The following is a 19,455-nucleotide window of genomic DNA, read 5'->3' on the forward strand; positions in this document are numbered from 1 at the left end:
CTCATATGTTATCGATTCGGGTATCAAAAATAAGTTGAAAAGTAATGTAGCTTCCACAATGAAGCGAGAAACTTTGCTATCTCACGTCACTCGCCGCGTGGAATAAGGGGGAGAGTGTTCTCAGTTCCTCACAACTCGTTCCTAGACAGTTTTTCTATACAATCGAATTACATTTGAAGTTTATGCTAAAAATTAATACGTACTTTTCAAAAATTACTCTTAGGTCGAAGAAAATCTGTTCACTTGGGGAAGACACTCAGTCTCCTATGCCAAATGTGTTTGCAAAATTTTCGTCATTTGGCGTGGAAAAATATTCAGTGATGAAAAACGACAATAATGTTTGATTTCCTAAAGTGTTCGAAAAAAAAATCTTCGATTTGTTGAATCTTGTTACATGATTAAGTTGCAAAAAATCATCATTGCTGTAAAGAAACAATAACTCAAACATCAAGCTATTCTTTGAAACATCATTATACCCAGACTCTATGAATGATATTCTATCCGCAACTCGGCAACAATCACAGCCGGGTGAGATCCTAATTAGGTGAAGCATCGTCAATTTATCAGTCGAATAATTGCAGTATCATTTTCAAGGGTCGATTGAAAACGATACCGTCAGCGCAATATCGCTGAGCAACGAAAACCCTCGGCCGGGGAAAGAGACCGAGTATGACGAAAAGGAAACAAAAGGTCCGAGTCATACCTGTTCCCTTCGCGTCCCATTACGGTGCGCAGCGAAGGGGGTGCAGAATGAGGTGGTGTATACACCCTCGCAAATGCCCCGAGTGGTTCAGTCTCGCACGAGTCTTGATGCCACGGCCCGGTAGAGGTGCCCGGCTCATGGCAATGAAGAATATGGGAAAGACAGCCGGGTTGGTTGTTTCTTCCTTCGGTCTGCTCGTCTCATTTGTTAAAGGGTCGTTCGAGCATAAGCATAAGAGCAACAGAAACACACACACACACATGCATGGGCACGAGAATTTCGCTCTCCCGTAGGGGCCATCAGGGCAGCTCCGAAATTCCAACAGGTATTCCTCCTCGCACAGGTAGATATGGTAGTAGGTGCTGCTACGGTTCTTGTTCTCTTTTTCTCCCTTGTTTGCGATGGGTTGTGGGTTTCCACGAGCCCAGAAAGCTGATCCTCTCTCTCGCAAAGAAGTGGTTTAAGCAGCAAATTGGAAAAAAAATACAAGTTTCTGAAGCGATGCTGACTTTTGCTGACTTGCTGATTCCGTGAGAAGGCCCAAAGCGTGAGAGAAAAGAGACTAGGTGGTTTGCGTGGTGTTGGTCTCCGATATCCGCTCAGCTCAGGCCCAGCTCAACTCGAACTTAATACTGGCAGCGGGCGCGCGCGAGTACAAACCAACGTGTCTATATCATAGAAGAGAAAAAGTCCGTGTATCAGTATGCAGCGCAATACGGTAGACAGCAGAACTATACGAACGACGACGACGACGACGCGGAGTTGAGACCAGCAGCCAGCAGCCAGTCACGGTCTCCGGTGCTAGAAAGTCACAAGTGTCTTGTTATAAGGGTGTGTAATCCGCGCGCGAGTTCCCTTTTTCCGGTTCCGCTTTTGCGCTATCTTAATCCAATTGGAATTCCGGACAATAAATCCCGATCCTAGCATCGGCGCAGTGTGGTTGTGTGCAGTTGTAGGTGCTACGGTTAGGCGGTGTGCGTGGGGGTCCAATGAGGTCCTAAGAACAATCGATTGAGCCCTGTTTACTTAGGTCTATATTTGCCAGGTTCTTATCAACGGATGATAGGTTTGTCAACAAGTAAAAAAAAAGCGTTTGTTTTGCCGCTCGTGTTGTAGATGTGTGAGAAAAGATATACGCGTGGTTAATGTAAACAATTAGTTGCCACTTACGAGCACAAATAAACCTTGAAGGTACGTTGAAAATCCTGTCGCTTGACAACGCATTGGACCGAGCCCTAGCCGAAGATTGACGAACTGCCCCTCAGGGAAGTGAGTGTAATGAGGATTGTGTTTTCCAGCGGCGCTTGTTCAATGATGAGATCATAGCTTCGTATCAGAAGAGCGCGAAGTGATTTATTTGCCTAATTCAAGCTTCATAAGCACACACGATCACACCGTGCCTGCAGTTGGTGATAGATGTTATTAGAAACCGACGGTGGAGCAAACGTGATGGAACAATCGAATGAGTCAGCTGCCGCTGCGGCGGCCACAGCTAGCAATGTTGCACGGAGTTCTCAACCGGGCGATTTTGCAGCTGCCGCCGCGGTTGTACTTTCACTGCAGAGCACCATGGTAACCAGTCTGCAGCAAGCAGCGCTTATGCCGGCCAATTCTGCAGCTGCAGCGGCTTTCAACCTCCAGGCGCTGGAATCATATCTTACGCTGCAAAGAATTACCGGCAAATCGGATGTGTTGCGTCTTACCAATCGCACACCTCTGCCACCGATGCCACTTACATCCTCGTCCTCGAGTACAACATCGGCCACCATCCACAGCACACCTTCCACTGAGGATATGCTGATGGACACTCAACCTGCAACAGTGCAGCAGCTGCTCCAAAGCAATGACCTCACGGAGGAACTCCCGGTCCTGGATCAGGATGAAGACCTAAATTTCGATGATCCCATGCACGATACCAACTCCGACGGCAATTCTCTCGACACTGGTTATCCCAGCTTGGTTCTCAACGCTGCTTTCCATCAGCAAATGAGCGCCGATAAATTTAAGACACTGGCAGCAACAGCATCCTCGAGCTCTGTGGCGGCTGTCGCTGCAGCGGCCAGTTTTGTTGCAAGTTCAGCTGCCGCTGCTGCTGCTTCATCAAAAAAATGCACCACCATCTCAACTGCAACTGCAACGATCACGGCCAGCAGTCAGCAGGGACAGCAATCCTCAGCCATCACAGCCACAACGACCGCCGCGAGCCAGAGACCAAAAAAGCAATTCATCTGCCAATTTTGCAAACGGCAATTCACCAAGTCCTACAATCTGCTCATTCACGAGCGGACACACACCGACGAGCGGCCATATTCGTGTGACATCTGTGGCAAAGCCTTCCGTCGGCAAGATCACCTCCGAGATCATAGGTAAGCTGAACCATTGAAGCCGTTCGTTTAATATGATTTGTAAGGTTTTAAAACGGTGGGTCAAAGCATGGCTGTTTGTCTCTTCGCTAGAAACGAAATTTCGGAAAACAAAACCTACTTTCTCGATATGTCCCACATGAGCTCACCATGCTGTGTTCCACATTGACTTCAAGACCCATCAAATCTTTCTGACAGAATTATTTCTTTTGCTCTCTCTTTCTCTTTCTTTTTTCTCGGTGTCCCCCATGCCGTTCTCCGTTTGTTTTACCCCCGAATCAACCCAACCCTTCGCGTATCACACCTAGGTCTGCGTGAAGAAAATCAGAGATCTTAGAGAGTGCACAAACACACACCTTTTATTTACGCACTTTATCACTTGTGACTTTAACGATCACTATTATTAATGCGCTACACAGCGCGAGAACCAAGCCGGGAACCGGGAACCCGCGGGGAGATCGAGTTTTGAAATAGTTTTTTTATAACGCTTTTAGTGAGATGACCAATTTGAAGCATTAACCGACGACAGCAGAAAAGCGATGAAAAGATGGTCTTACCTAACCATATACATATTGTTTGAACCGAAATTGTAATGTGATTTATTTTTGTTAATTTTCTCTCTCAGCCGTACTAATAAAGATTATATTTTTTCAAATCAAAAACCACACACACACGAATGCTTGAAAAATATTTCCGTCAAATGCCCCACCTGGAAGTAACTCGCAATTTCCCCCGTGGAGTCTAGAGACTTTAAATCTGTCACCGCGCGGACACGGACACTAATTTCGGTCGTGAACTTATCGCAAAAATTTGCGGAAATTTATGACAGGTCACAAACCTCACGCTTCACCGGTTCACTCTCTCTCTCTCTCGGGCTGTCACGCCCCGGCGTTGTAGGTGTGACTAAAAGCGTTGTTAAAACAAAAGAATCACGCGGATTATGTTAATTTTGGGCTCGATAGAACATCCACACGGCAATCAGCACGGGACGCGGGCATCAATTTTTGGATCGTAGAATTTATGGTTCTCGCGATAAGAATGCGATACAGCACCACACCCGGTCGGTCCGGGCGATCCGACGCGCCCTCGCAACCGACCGTCTCCACATTTGGTCAGGAGGGGGGGGGGAGCGGTCGGGATCGTATCGGAGGTCCCTCCGGGTACAAATAAATTGGAAGATTGTTGTTCTCCGTGGCTCCGTTGCAGTCTGTCTCTTGCTAATGATTCATCGTGATTAATCTCTGGGCATAGGCTCGGTGCGAAGCGATAAATAAGGCGGGATTTCGATCGCAGCGGTAGAGGAAAGGCTAGTCGCGCACGCGCGTGCGGTTTGTTTGATAAGTAAATGATACGCCGTGAAAACCTCCTCGCTCGACAAATGAGCAGTAAATATCGTGAAGTATATTGTCAATTGGTGCGCTTGGTGTGTTGTTGTACCGATAAATATGAGTGTTCAGTTCAGTGTGATGCATCTTCGTCCGCAATCGATGTGTACACAGATATAAGTTAAGGTAGGTAGACAAATGTGATATTTTTTCGCTTTTGCTTATCTACTTGGCTTAACTTCTGTTTCATTTGTGCTAGATTGATTGGTTGCGTTTTTTTGTTCTTCTTTTTCGTTGTTCTGTTGCACTCATCCTTCATCTCTCGGAAACGGAGAAATCACACTAACTGAACTAAAACACAAACACACATCATCATCACTCATTTGACATATACGGATTTTTGAATACTGTTACTATAGTTACTACAAACGAAAACATTCATTTCAGCAGTTTGTCAAGAGATCATTAGTGTCTGAAATACAAAGTTCTTGACTGACCCGTATTGAGAACATTCCATAGATCAGAAGCCAAATTTATTAGAATGTGATCTTTCTGAATATCACATCATTTGTATTTCGAATCGTTGAAGCGTGTTTCAATTGATCCTCATCGGAATATGTATTCCCCAGCAAAATAGCTACAGTGACCGGCATAAAGAAAAACCCATACAATTTATTTTCGGATGATACCAGTTTTATGAAAATCACATGTAATTGCATAAAAAGGTATGAAGAAAAAAAAGCCAAAACCCCATTGGAAAAGGTTACCATTTTTTCATACTGTCAACAATATTCTTGAGATGCTGTAGGTTTTTTTTTGAGATCAACTGAATTAATTTTCCAAAATTTAATTTCAGGCCCACGCAAAATAATTTTCCATATGCGTGACACCATCTTTAATCACGTTGCAATTCAAAATAGCCCACGTTATTGAATTGAGCTTTGGGATGGCCATTACAGTGGTATAATGTATCGAGATTGGATATAGGAATCGCATTTTTGCAGTGTGTTTTGAATCGTTGCCCTGTTGAAAAACAAAATCATCGCTTTGACTCGTCGACTCATCAGTCCACGAAGTACGTCTCCAGAACTCCATGGCCTTGTTTACGAGATTACAGTAAAACGTCAGGTGCTTCGTTTAATTCATGTCGGATGTCTCTTCATGATTCTGCTTTTGCTCAATCTGTCTACGACGAATTTTTTTAAATGATGATGATCCTACCTTTTTCCCCTGCAACGGGACGAGTTATCTTATTGATAATAATTATATTACGGTATTTATATTTTTTCATCTGATCATTTTCAACTAACCAGTAGGCAAATTAAAAAGAAAACGGACTGGTTCTCTCGCAGGCATAGATTACTAATCGAATGAACAATTATATGAACGTATTTATTCCATGGCATGTCGAGGGAATTTCCAACCCGGCAAGACCCTAGACCGATCGGTAATTGAACCCAATATCTATGTCAGTATTAGCCAAGAATTTATATGGGAATTCCCGCTTTATTAGATCCCCGGCCACGATGCGATCGTTTCCAAGTTCAAGCAGCTGAGCAAACCCAAACCTAACTCTAGCCGATACTTCAGGCCCATTACTTATCTCAAGGCATGTCAAGAAAATTTCCAACCCGATAAAATCCTTAACCGATCAGTAATTAAACCCAATACCTATGCCAGAATTAGCCTTGAATTTACAAAGGAATTCCCGCTTTACTAGATACCCGACAACATTCTGCAAATGCGATCGAGACCAGACAGCTGAGCAAACCTAAGCCCAATTCTAGCCAATACTTCAGGCCCTACATTCAACCGCGAGTATAAACGTATCAACCAGAATCTGCAATGAGATCTGCCACAACGCAGAAAAATCTCGATATAACTATCTGAAGATGAATTTACGAGTATTCTGGTTGAGCTACTCTTACAAAAGCTTGAGCTGAACGAGTTGTCTTGTTGATAATTATTATGAAGAAATTTATAAAAGAGAATTTCCAATCCGGGAAGAACCTAGACCGATCGGGAATTGAACCCAATACCTTTGTCAGTATTAGCCAAGAATTTACGAGGGAATTCCCGCTTTATTAGATACCCGGCCACGATGCGATCGTTTCCGACTTCAAGCAGCTGAGCAAACCCAAGCCTAACTCTAGCCGATACTTTAGGCCCATTACTTATCCCAAGGCATGTCAAGAAAATTTTCAACCCGAAATGGTTTAGTCAGAAATAGGTAATGAGAATTTTTATATTGGACCTATCAGTTACTGACCGAAAAGTAGTATGCTTTGCCGCAATTCCACGAACTGCTCCTTGACCAAACGTTTCCGCTATCTTTCGCTGTGACACATGACGCAAATAATCTTGTAGGGGAAATCATGATAAACCCGACTCCCTAAAGATCTCCACATAGTTTCATGACATTCTATTTTACTGTAGAACGTCTCTCTTCAACTGTTCATAAATTAATCTACAGAATCGGTTGATCTTTTATTGAGTAGAACTCAATTTTGCTAGGAACTCAAAATATTGTGCTTTTAGGTGAAATGAATAGGAGTCTCAGGTCCATTTTGCCAATTCAAAAGCCAGACGACGGATATCGGTAATAAGGATCTCTTAAGTATGGTTCTCAAGATCGAGCAGGTAACGGGCAAACTTCTGCTCCTGGTCCGGAGTAAACACGGGAGTTCCCACCTTGGGTGATCTTCCATCGGAGATGTGGCCGATGATCGCTGCAAGAGGGACACCATGAGCTATGGCAGCCTTTTTTGTTGGCATTCTCTGCTCAATGTTGGTTCTGGGTTTATTCAGGTGAATCCACAAAAACTTTGAAAAAAAACAGAATGAAACTGGTTTTTCACTACATCTACACTATAAAAACTTAAGGGTTTAAGCTTTAAAATTATGTACATCCTATCTTTATGAGTACAAAAATAAAGTATTTTATTTGTGATGAAAAAATCGACATTTACTTTTCGGGCAAATACATTGACTGGTACCCAAAAACTCGTATATTACGTGGGTAGAGCAAAAACGAGAGATTTCAAATTTGATTATAAACACTATCCAGTCATTTGAATCACATAGCCCATACACGTAGGAGGGCGTCAATTTCATGTAGACGCCATAAAATTCATAGTATGGTTGAAATCTGTTAAAAAACAAAAAAGGAAAAAAGAAAGATAAAGCCTTAGAAGGAGACAAAAGAACAATATTACGGTTCCGTCTCGGTTCCTTATCCTCGTTTGATAACCCCATTACATCGACCTTAGAATAAATGTAATTACGAAAATAATAATTCATAATAAAAATCGTGTTAAAACGTAAATACCATTTTTTCTTGCCAACTCCACCATGTTCTAATTATTTATGATTCATATTTTTCATATTAAAATTACTTGCTTCATTTTCGAAAAATCCCGTGTCCATTTCTAAATGATTTCTTAGTCTTAAAGAGCACTACAGAAAAGAAAAAGAGGGCATTTTAATTGTGCCTACACTAATTGATTGAGAATGCATAATTTTCAATACAATTTTAATTTTTTTTATAATTTTTCATTTTACGGCGTATTTTTGCTGCTCTCTCATTGTGTATTGATTTCATCGTATTATCAAGAGGTTCGACAAAACTGATAACGTGATTTGTCGGAATTCTTCCTTCTTCTTTCGGGTTATAATATTAAGCCATTAATAGCAAATAATTTACAATACAATTGACTCGCATGGTAATTCAAACAGTTTCATGATTCCATGTGCATTTTGGTTCAACTTATCATGATACCGAGAATTTCCGTGTTCCTCCATATAAACTTCATATTGAATGAAAATCATGATTACCAATTCAAAAATACATCGCATACTAACGAGTCTTTCATTAGGGACTTGTCAACTTTTTTTAACTAAACACAGGTTTTCCAAGACATTAAGTTAAAATTTATTCTGGTTGTAGTTCAACTCTTACATTTTAAGAATGAAATTTGATTTCGATCATATGACCACCACGGGCCCGTTAATAGCGATCGATCCGGTGGACCCAATTTTTCACTACTCGGCCACACATTTCGACCGGAATGTTACGAATTTCGCGTTGGATGTTGTCTATGAGCCCCATAAAAAGAAATCCAATGGAGTCAAACGAACGAGGCGGCCAATCGACAGGTCCATTTCTCGAAATAACACGTTCACCAAACATACTTTTCAATAAATCCATTGTAACGTGCGCTGTGTGGCAAGTGGCACCGTCTTGTTGAAACCGCATATCATTGATGTTAAGATCTTCCAATTCCGGCCAAAAATAGTCTTCCAACATGTCGCGAAAGCGCACTCCATTGACGGTAACATGACGGTCGTTCTCATCGACGAAGAAATGCAACCCAAACACTCCTCCGGCATGAAAACCACACCAAACAGTATTTTTTGCGGATGCAATGATGTTTCTAGGAGTGGGTTTGCATCTGGTCAACAACGCATATTTTGCTCGTTGACATAAAAATTTAGCCAGAGATGAGCATCATCGCTGAAGATAATTTTGTGATGAAAAACATCATTTTCTTCAAGATTTGCCAGAGCCCAATAGAAGGATTTCGGTGCTTCATATGGTCAAGTGGCTTTAGTTCTTAAGTCAATTTGATCGTGTTGAGATGTAGCCCAAAATCTTTCCGCAAAATATGCCACAATGAGGTTTGGGAGATGCCCAATTTTTAAGAATTCCGTGCAACTGACTGATTTGGGTCATTTTGGATAGATTCACTTGAGGCTTCGATATTTCCGTTGCTTCATGGGGGGTGGGCTTCTCGTTGGCACGGAAACATCCAACAGAAAAAAATGTAGAAAATGGCCACTAAAGTATGCACAGCCTTCCGGCTGGGACTATTATTACGGCCGAAAATTGGAGTCAGCGCTCCTAAAGTTGCAACCACCGACTCCGAATTTCGGTAGTAATTTTTCGTGTACTTCACCATGATGAAAATGTTGATTTTGTTTAACTTTTTCACGTTGACAGATAATTAGAATGTTTTAAGGGTTCGTTCACACGAAAAAACAAAATTGTATCAAACCGGATCATATCCAAACTCTGAAATTGACAGGTGGTTCGCTAATGGACTCTTACTAGGCGAGATACACCTGGGTTAGCGGGACGATAGTGTTCAGGTTTATTTAACATTGTTTTCACATTCTTTAATCGTTGCTTTGTGATTTGTGTTTCGTTTATTAACTGTAGATATCCATCGATATTGCATCCAGTATATTACAAGTATCAAAAAATGAGCTTCAAATAAGTATTCAGAGGCGAATAAACTCCCAGAGTTGAAAGCTCAACACAATTCAATTCAATAGATATTCACAGCACTGCTAGACAATTGTAAAGTGCGATACGATTTTCTTCCCAAAATCTGTACAAAAAATCTGTACCATCGAAAATATTCCTTGTAGAGAAAAATCCATTTTATTAGCATAAAATATACTCATTTATTTACTACAAATATCACATCTACATTTCATTCGTCATTCGTGTGTTTGATGATGCTTATACATAGTTTTTTTTCTGAATCTAGATTGCATACAATCATTTTTTAAAATTTTCGAGCTGCCGCTCCAAGCGATACTGCGGCGTAAAAGTAATCATGTACCTTAATGTAGCTTTGTTCAAATGTAACAAAAGTCACCCGCGGAAAAAATCTGTTCCAATCTGTACTTTTTGACGAAAATCTGTACTCTGTACCGCACAGAACCTGTACCAAAAAAAAACGAAAAAATATGTAACTTTCCAGATAAATCTGTACGTGTGGCAACACTGCTCCCAACGTAAAGTTTTAACTTAACAGGCTACAGGGATGCCAGGTTATTTTCTCAAATGTCTTCTCCTATGGTTGGCATATATTTTGTTATTGAATGATAAGTCTGTGAAGGTTTTCAGATTTTGGGAAGTAAACGCATTTGTTCATCATGTGAGCAAAAGCGATTTTTACATAACGTTCCACCTTTCTAGGACACCTTGAATTATATGGGTGGCATAGAAACCATAGAAACCATAGAAGCTCCCGTGGCCGAGTGGTTAGCGTCATAACTAACATGCCGGGTGTTCGGGTTCGATTCCCGTTCTGGTCGGGGGAATTTTTCGTCAAAGAAATTTCCTCCGACTTGCACTGTGATCACGCGTATTCTAGAGCTTGCTACTCAAAATGCATTGCAAGGCGTGTTATTTGGCATAGAAATCTCAACTAAGTACTAACAAAAATGACGCAAGTAATACTACGTTGAGACGGCGAAGTTCCTCTAGGAACGTTAGTGCCATTGAAGAAGAAGAAAAAGAAGAAACCTTACATCCCAGCTGTCCTGGGATCCGCCAGGCTTTGCTGTTCTTCAGGGAAAACATCTCTAGTCACGTCTTTCTCGGGAATGGAAGTTTAGCAGTGTCATGTTTTGTATGAGTCCAGATAAAATCATGCTCTGGTCAAGCATAAAACATGTCTTCTATATAAAACTTTCAATACGATACGATACATTTACACGGTGAATATACAGTGACTCAAATTCGTAATCGTACTCGTAGATTAAGTCATAGTCATATGAGAGTTAAAAGGTTTGCTATGTGTTTTCAGAGTAACGGTTCTTAATTCTCTAAGAATGGCGATTGTATGTGGTAATGTATGAAAATTGACTCAAACTCACATTCGTACGCTGGTTGAAATCTCAACTCGATTTTGAAGTTGATCAATTCCAGGATTCCATCATTAGTATGTTATCCCTTGTTCATTGCAACTATCTTCAGCTGTCCAAAGTTATCTACGTGTTTTTTGGTGTATTCGAAAGAAATATCTAACAATTTTTTCCATCAAGTGGTTATTAAAAACGTTATTTTTAGAAATTTGATGGTTTCTAAAATTCCTACACAGATAACTTCCTTTGTTTTTTTTTACTGGGAATGATGTTGAAAGATTGTGGAGGAATATCAATAACTTTTGAGCAATTGTAATGTAACCATGTGTGAATTTTATATGTTTTGTGCTCTAGGTCATTGTCTTGATAAAATTTGAATCTTCGGTTCCATTCCATTTTGTTGACATTTTGCTTTAAATATCCATTCAGGGTGTTCAAGTAAACATTCTTATCCATTACACCATCGATAAAAAAACAAATTGAGGAACATAAAGTTTGTAATGTGCCTAGGAAGGGCAACATGAAAGCCTGAGCACAGAGGAACAAACCATTTCTCAGCCAAAAAGTAATCAGTAACTCCAATTTGATTTTTCCAAATAGTATGAAACATATAAATGTCTTACTGGTAAGATGTTACTTCCTTAGATGAGTCCAAAGTTTATATTTTTGGCTCCGATGGCTATCACTGGGGCAAGCCTGAAAGCAACGTTTAAACATGGTGGTGGTGGAGGGATGGTATGAGGATGCATGTATGGGCAATTTAGTTTTCATCGATGGTGTAATGGATCAGAAAGTTCACTTGAACATCCTGAAGGAAAATATGAAGCAATATGTCAACAAAATGGGATGGAATCGAAGATTCAAGTTTTACTACAATAATGACCCACAACATAAGGCATGTAAAGTTCGCGCATGGTTGGTTACATTACAATTGCTCAAAAGTTATTAATATTCCTTCACAATCCTCCGACATCAGTCCCAGTAAAAAACTAAGGAAGTTATCTGTGTAGGAGATTTAGAAACCATAAAATTTCTAAAAATAACGATTTAAAAAAAACACTTGATGAATGTTCCTTCCGGGTACATAAAAAAACTCGTAGATAACGGCTAAATACAGCTAAAAATAGTTGCAATGAACAAGGGATACAATACTAATGATGGTATTCTGAAATCGGCCAACGCCTTCGAAATCGAGTTGAGATTTCAACCAGCGTCCGATTATGAGTTTGAGTCCATTTTCATACATTAGCCGTAAATTCGCCATTTTTAAAGAAATAAAAACAATTCTTCTGAAAATAGATAGCAAACCTTTTGGCTATCATATGACACTATGACTTCATCTAAATAGAATGTTCCGCAAGCTCGTTTCGACTTCCAAAAGAAGAGAAAAGGAATCTGCAGGTGGAGTACCATTACGAATTTGAGTCACTGTGTATGGTGGAACATCTACTGTTTTTTTTAAACATAAATTCCTTTAACACGACAGCTGTTATGAAATCAACAATGAACAACAACAAAAAATAATAAAATCAGTATTATACTTCCGAGGTATAAAAATGAGAAATATTGCAAAGTTATGCCCAAAGTATACACAATATGTCGATTAAGTTCCGGGACTGGCAATGAAAATCATTTTAAAATTAGTGTTTTTAAAAATTTGCTGTTTTTCTTATTTGAGATAGTTACCTCCAGATTCAATACACTTTTTATATTGATTTAGAAGCGACTCAAATGCATAATCTAGCTTATATTGAGAAATGGCGTTCGAGTACCTGTTGAAGCCGTTTGAATGGTTCTAATGTCGTTAAAAATGTCCTTTAATTTTTGCCTAACCTTTGGAAAAAGAGAAAAGTTACAGGGAGTCAAATCAAGTGATGATTTAAAAGACGGGCACAATTCCGAACTCAACATTTTAATTCACGATTAGTGATTTAGTGCATTATCGTAGAGATGCATAATCTAGCAAGTTGGGATGCTGAATTATGATTCTGCCCTTCAATGTTCATGGTGTAAAACTCTGAGATAATATTTTCCCGTGAAATTTTAGCCGGATGACCGGTTTTCAATCAAAACTGTAAGGACGTTTCATCGTTATTGATTGTTAGAAGTTTGGAATCATCATATTTACACATAAATAACTCCCTAGTGCCATTCGTGCAATTTCGCTGGTTCAGGTCAATCACAAACATCAATAAAGTGTAGAGTCCACCCAAGATTGACTGCAAGTATCAAAACATTATATAATCCAAAACTAATCCAGGCGGGCCGCCCTATGATGGCGTATAACGACTTCGAATCACTGCAATCCAATTTTGAAATCTTATCGTTGACAGTTTATGCTGTTCTGCGATCATCACTGGTAGCCAATATTAACTCAATCATCGAAGTAAATTAAAACGAAATTTGCATTAAAAGATACCCATTACCACCGGTTTCACATCACAATTGTCTCCGAGGGAATGGGAACCATGGGAATCGGCCCAAAAATTTCCCCCCAAACTGCCGGCCTTTATCTTTCCAGTTCATTGACCAAAACATCGCGCGGAACTACAACAAAAGGTCACATATCCGCGTACTTGTCGATAAGATTGGGAATCCACCGAATCAGGCTGATGATTTTGTAGCATTTCGGCTGTGGCTCCAAGGTAGACACAGAGTAGTGGTCTCCTGGGGCTCCGTGGCTCTGAGTCCCGCGCAAAAGGCACGCGAGAACAGGCACGTCAGTTCTGGTTTTCAGCGTCGTGTATATGAATATAATAAAAATCAAAAACATGTTTCCGCTCGGCGTTGTTTTTTTTTTTGTTGTTGTGTATCGCGTCAACACGAAAAAAAAAGCTTTCAAAAGAGATCTTCGCGGCTCTCGGATATGTGCATCAGTAATACCGTGACCGTTGGCTGGTTGGTTGGCCGGCCAGCCAAATTGGTGGAATTGCTGTCATCGGCCCGAGACAACTGAGACGTGTACCACCCGTTCGGCACCTAGGATATCTGAGAGCATTGAAACGCGACCATCTGATTGAAAGCGTGGTTCCGCGTGTTCTTTCGTGGAGATCTCTTGCGCTTTTTTTTCGTGGATTCTCGGTGCCTTCCGCCGGGTCACGAAACGAGCGGAGATGAAAAAAAAACGTTGACGATGAGATGACTAGACAATTGATGAAATCAATATAAAAATATTATGTTTTTATTCATCCGACATCTGTTAATGCTTAATCTTTGATAAAGATGAAATATAAGAACGAGGTGAGGAAGGAACAAAAATAACGTCGGCACACACAGGTATTAGCGGACGGACGAACGGACGGACGGATACATTAAATGATTTCTCCGTTTCTTCTTACACAACCCGTAGCTTTACACGTTTAGCTCATCTCTTGCTTTACGATTTCTGCTTGGCTCTTACTTTATTTTCGTGAAATTTATTGTGTTTTATGTTTCTTTCCGAACTCAACATTTAATATCTTCATTTTTCTTTTTGTTCTTCTCTCTTTTCGAAAAATTGATCGCAGATACATCCACTCGAAGGAGAAACCCTTCAAATGCTTGGAATGCGGAAAAGGATTCTGCCAGTCGCGGACGTTGGCCGTCCACAAGATCCTGCACATGGAGGAGTCCCCCCACAAGTGTCCGGTTTGCAGCCGAAGTTTCAACCAGCGGTCGAACCTGAAAACGCATCTGCTTACCCACACCGATATTAAGCCGTATCACTGTGCCGCCTGTGGTAAGGTGTTCCGGCGGAATTGTGACCTCCGAAGGCACAGTCTCACCCACAATCTAGGCTCCACGGGTGGACCCGGCTCCGACGGTCAGCTGGATTTGGCTGGAAGTTCCTCCGCGGGGGCGAGCGATTCCGAAGCGAACACCGTCGACTTGATGGCGCTGGCAGGGGTTGATTAGGAACTGCTAGGTTATTATCAGTGCCTTGTATGGAATACTATTCTTATTGTTTCATATTTCAAACAGTTGACAGTTAGTGAGATAGGCATTATTACTACCAGCGCATCATCGAGTGCAATTTGATGCTTTTAATGAAGTCTGTTATTGTTGTTCTATTATTATTGATATTTGCGATGAAGTCTCGTTGGATGTGTAACTTTAAATTTCAAACACCGAAATGAGCCCGTTTTGGGCACATAAATTTATTAAAATTCACTCTCCATCTCAGAATGAAAATGGGATGTGGAACTAAAACAGATTGAGAGTAAAGTGACAAACAGTAAAAACGACAAACTATAAATAAGATACGGAACCAGTTCTAGCCGACAAATGTTGCGTGTTGTGTAAGATTATGTATACTTAGTGCTAGAGAATCATTTTAAACGCTGTCTGTAATCAGTATATACAATAAGTAGCTAGAATTGGAGCGTTCGCATTGGTCACAAGAGAAAAAAGTACCGAAATTTCGCTTAAAAACTGTGAACACTAAATGATATATTTTACACCGATAAAATGATTTAAACTAAGTATCAATAACTGGAAAATAGCTTGATTATTGATATTAGGCTAAAGAGAGAAAAAAACGGACACACTGAGTAGTGTCCGGAGAATAAATGTGAAATAGTAATGGTATATATACCCGTGAGACAAATAAGAAAAGTGAGCTTAGATTTAGCAACAATACCGGAATAGCATTCGGAGTGTATTTTATTACGAAATAAAGCTCCCTTGGGAGAAAATTGAAAATCAATGCCGTAAACACAGAGTTATTACCGTATGTCATTATTTCACATCCACTCTGCACAATATTCGGCCCTTTGAGTCGTGAAGTAAGTATTTCATTGATGAATATATAATTTTTTTGACGTAGAATTACGTCTTTCGGGAACATATTGGGGTACAAATTGAAAATCGAGAATCGAGCACATCGTGAAAATTGTCCAATTTCAAACGCTTATTGCTCAGTCATTTCATGATGGATTGATGAAATTTTTGCGTCAATCGATTTCGGCACTCCATAACAATTTTTTATATTGAATTAAATAATATATATATCATTAAACTAACTATCAAACAATTGAAAAATCTCAACCCCTATCCTAACGGAAATACCCACTTCTGATTGGTCGAAATTGACGACACATGCGGCGGTTCCCTAACAGAGACATCAAAACCAAGCTGCCTGATGAAAATTGGCATTGCAAATACATGAAAGTCGGGCGCATTTTTATATTGCAAGTAAGAAGAGTGATACGAATAATTCTAGCAAATAAAATTTAAATTTGGAACTTTAATGGTGGTTGCTTCGTGAAACTCCATATCAATGTCCGATCGTGTATTGTGAAAAATTTAGCACAAGGGTAGGTGTAAAATTGTATACGATAGCCGTTGTGTTAACCCTTTCCCGTACAACATAGAGTCTCACTACATATAGTACATATAGTATTAGGTATTGTTAGTCCAATTAAAATTCGCATTGGGTTGAATAAACAATCAGAAAGTAAAAATTATAAAAGAAAATTACCTTTCCCATTTCAAATATATTTTCGCTATATTAAAGTAACATGTTTTTACTGATAAGAAAAATTGATAATTGTGTTCGGTTTTAATAATTATCTTATATTACATTGGTGAATTTTTTTTCTTTATTTCAACAATACATATCACAAGAGGCATCTCGTCTAGGATCACAGAGGGCGGTTCTCATCATATCTCGTTCCACTTCGGTATCCTTTATCTGATACACACCATCCAACGACTGTTTATCATCCTTCTGTCATCATCACCCGTTAAACACTGGTGGAATGAACAAACAATACCCAACAACCAAACAAAACGGCCCTTTTCAGGTCCTCCTAATCATTATCAAAGAGTTTAAGGATGTAATTATCCAAAATCAACAGATAACCTAACGGAATCCTACGTCAATTATGCGGTCGTGTCTCGGACACAACCTTCCTGTGACTTTTTCACTTGCCATCCAGTTACTATACTTCAGAAGCAGCATTTTCGCTGCTGTTCTTTGTTAAAAGGAGAAGTTGTTAAGGTGAAGGTGGAAGCTAGCCATTGTAGTAAAGGGTGTGTCACATCAAATTGCATCACGGAAAAAACGCTGTAGAAATTCGCCCAGTAGACCGATCCTTTTGAAAATTTTAGACAGTAAAATAAAAACTATTAAACAACTTTTGGCATTTTCTTTTTATTCATACTTCGAGCCCAAGCCCGTATGCTCGCACCTTCCTCTTTACCCCGTCCATAAGGTTCTGTACAACGTCAGGTTGTAGTTTTTTTGAACAGAAATCCATTTTCTCTTGAAGTCCGCCTCCGATTTGACAACTTTTGGGTTCTTCCGAAAGGCCTGCTTCATAATCGCCCAATATTTCTCTATTGGGCGAAGCTCCGGCGCGTTGGGCGGGTTCATTTCCTTTGGCACGAAGGTGACCCCGTTGGCTTCGTACCACTCCAACACGTCCTTCGAATAGTGGCAGGAAGCGAGATCCGGCCAGAAGATGGTCGGGCCCTCGTGCTGCTTCAATAGTGGTAGTAAGCGCTTCTGTAGGCACTCCTTAAGGTAAACCTGCCCGTTTACCGTGCCGGTCATCACGAAGGGGGCGCTCCGCTTTCCGCAAGAGCAGATCGCTTGCCACACCATGTACTTTTTGGCAAACTTGGATAGTTTCTGCTGGCGAATCTCCTCCGGAACGCTGAATTTGCCCTCTGCGGAAAAGAACAACAGGCCCGGCAGCTGACGAAAGTCCGCTTTGACGTAGGTTTCATCGTCCATTACCAGGCAATGCGGCTTCGTCAGCATTTCGGTGTACAGCTTCCGGGCTCGCGTCTTCCCCACCATGTTTTGCCTTTCGTCGCGGTTAGGAGCCTTCTGAACCTTGTATGTACGCAGGCCCTCCCGCTGCTTGGTCCGCTGGACGAATGAACTTGACAAATTCAGCTTATTGGCGACATCCCGGACCGAACTTCTCGGATCACGTCTAAACTGCTTAACTACGCGCTTGTGATCTTTTTCACTGACGGAGCATCCATTTTTGCCGTTCTTCACCTTCCGGTCGATGGTTAGATTCTCGAAGTATCGTTTTAGTACTCTGCTGACCGTGGATTGGACGATTCCCAGCATCTTACCGATGTCTCGATGTGACAACTCCGGATTCTCGAAATGAGTGCGCAGTATTAATTCACGACGCTCTTTTTCGTTCGACGACATTTTTCCAAATTTACGAAAAATTGACAGTGAAGCATGGCCAACGTGATCTATACACTCTTATCTGATTATAAGCGAAAGCTGAAGATATAATTCCTAAAAATTAAATTTCTACAGCGTTTTTTCAGTGATGCAATTTGATGTGACACACCCTTTAGTATAGGTAAAACCACGTGTAAAAATGAGGGTAATAGTGTTTGTGATAGAAGAGCAAAGAACACGTAAATAGATCAATTCACTTATCAGACTGTGTGGCGCTTCATTGACACGAGTCTTTGAATACATTTGAAAAAAATAACAATTCAATACTCAAATAAAATGTATGAACAACCGTAAACAACAGTAAAACCTGTTTTTGCGCGGTTTTTTTTTGTGCGATTTTTTTTTTGTGTGATTTTCTTTTCTTGTACGGTTTTTTTTGTGCGATTTTTTTTGTGCTGTGTATGAATTGAAGCAAATTTGACGAGGTTATCGTCCATTTAGTTTTTTTCGATGGTTTATATGCATTTCAGTGCGAAAAAAGCATATTTGCGTCTCAATTATCCACTTCTGAAATCATTCCCCTCCTCTCATCAAATGCTCTAAGTTTTTCTAAGTTTTTGCATGACATGATTTCTAACAGCAACACGTTTCAACATGCAACTAAAAGCACAAAACAGCCACGCGCAACCGAAAAGGCAAAGTGTCCCATCGCAAAGCAGGGAAACAAAAGGAAATTGAACGGTGAATGGCGTGGATTTGAGTTGTTTTCTTGGGGAAACTTTTTATGCGATCCCCATCCTCCGCACAAAAAAAGTTTTTTTTCAAAATGTGTATTAACAACAAGATATTTCAAAGCTACTGGTAAAGTTTTGAACGATTTTTTATGCGACTTTTTTTGTGCGGTCCCTATCCCCCGCACAAAAAAGGTTTGCCTGTACAGCCATTCCATGTCAAACCGTTATAGTGGTTCTCAGTATTTTTTTTATTTTTTTGTTAGGGTGCACATTTTCATTTTAGAGTGATCCGAAATATTTTTTTCCCATTTTTTCCGAAAAATTACATTTTTCAAAAAATTATAACTTGTGAACTACAGAACCGATTCAGACGGTCGACATATCAAATTAGAGCTTGTAAGCTAGTCATTCTTTTTTTTTTTTTTTTTTTATCTGTATTATAGTGATTTTCAACTCATTTGGCTGGTTCGTCACTTCTTACTTCCATTTTTGGAAGAATGTCGGGAGTGAGAATTGAACTCGTGACCTTTAGCGTGAGAGG

General features: G+C 40.3%; 1 protein-coding gene across 1 annotated transcript; it reads left to right on the forward strand.

The window, feature by feature from the left end:
* The first annotated feature begins 1,336 nt into the window (after positions 1-1,336).
* On the forward strand, positions 1,337-15,711 carry LOC129778796 (protein sister of odd and bowel-like). The gene is made up of 2 exons (XM_055785905.1): positions 1,337-3,069; positions 14,555-15,711. The coding sequence occupies exons 1-2, from the start codon at positions 2,120-2,122 to the stop codon at positions 14,940-14,942; spliced, it is 1,338 nt and encodes a 445-aa protein (XP_055641880.1). The 5' UTR covers positions 1,337-2,119; the 3' UTR covers positions 14,943-15,711.
* Positions 15,712-19,455: the final 3,744 nt, after the last annotated feature.

The sequence above is a fragment of the Toxorhynchites rutilus genome, chromosome 3 (assembly GCF_029784135.1).
Source record: "Toxorhynchites rutilus septentrionalis strain SRP chromosome 3, ASM2978413v1, whole genome shotgun sequence".
Classification (NCBI taxonomy): Eukaryota; Metazoa; Arthropoda; class Insecta; order Diptera; family Culicidae; genus Toxorhynchites; species Toxorhynchites rutilus.

What these genes read in the sequence shown, in the direction of transcription:
- LOC129778796 (XM_055785905.1), top strand. Translation starts at nt 2,120, where the DNA reads ATGTTATTAGAAACCGACGGTGGAGCAAACGTGATGGAACAATCGAAT. An exon ending in GATCACCTCCGAGATCATAG is followed by an intron (nt 3,070 to 14,554) that starts GTAAGCTGAACC and finishes AATTGATCGCAG; the next exon opens with ATACATCCACTCGAAGGAGA.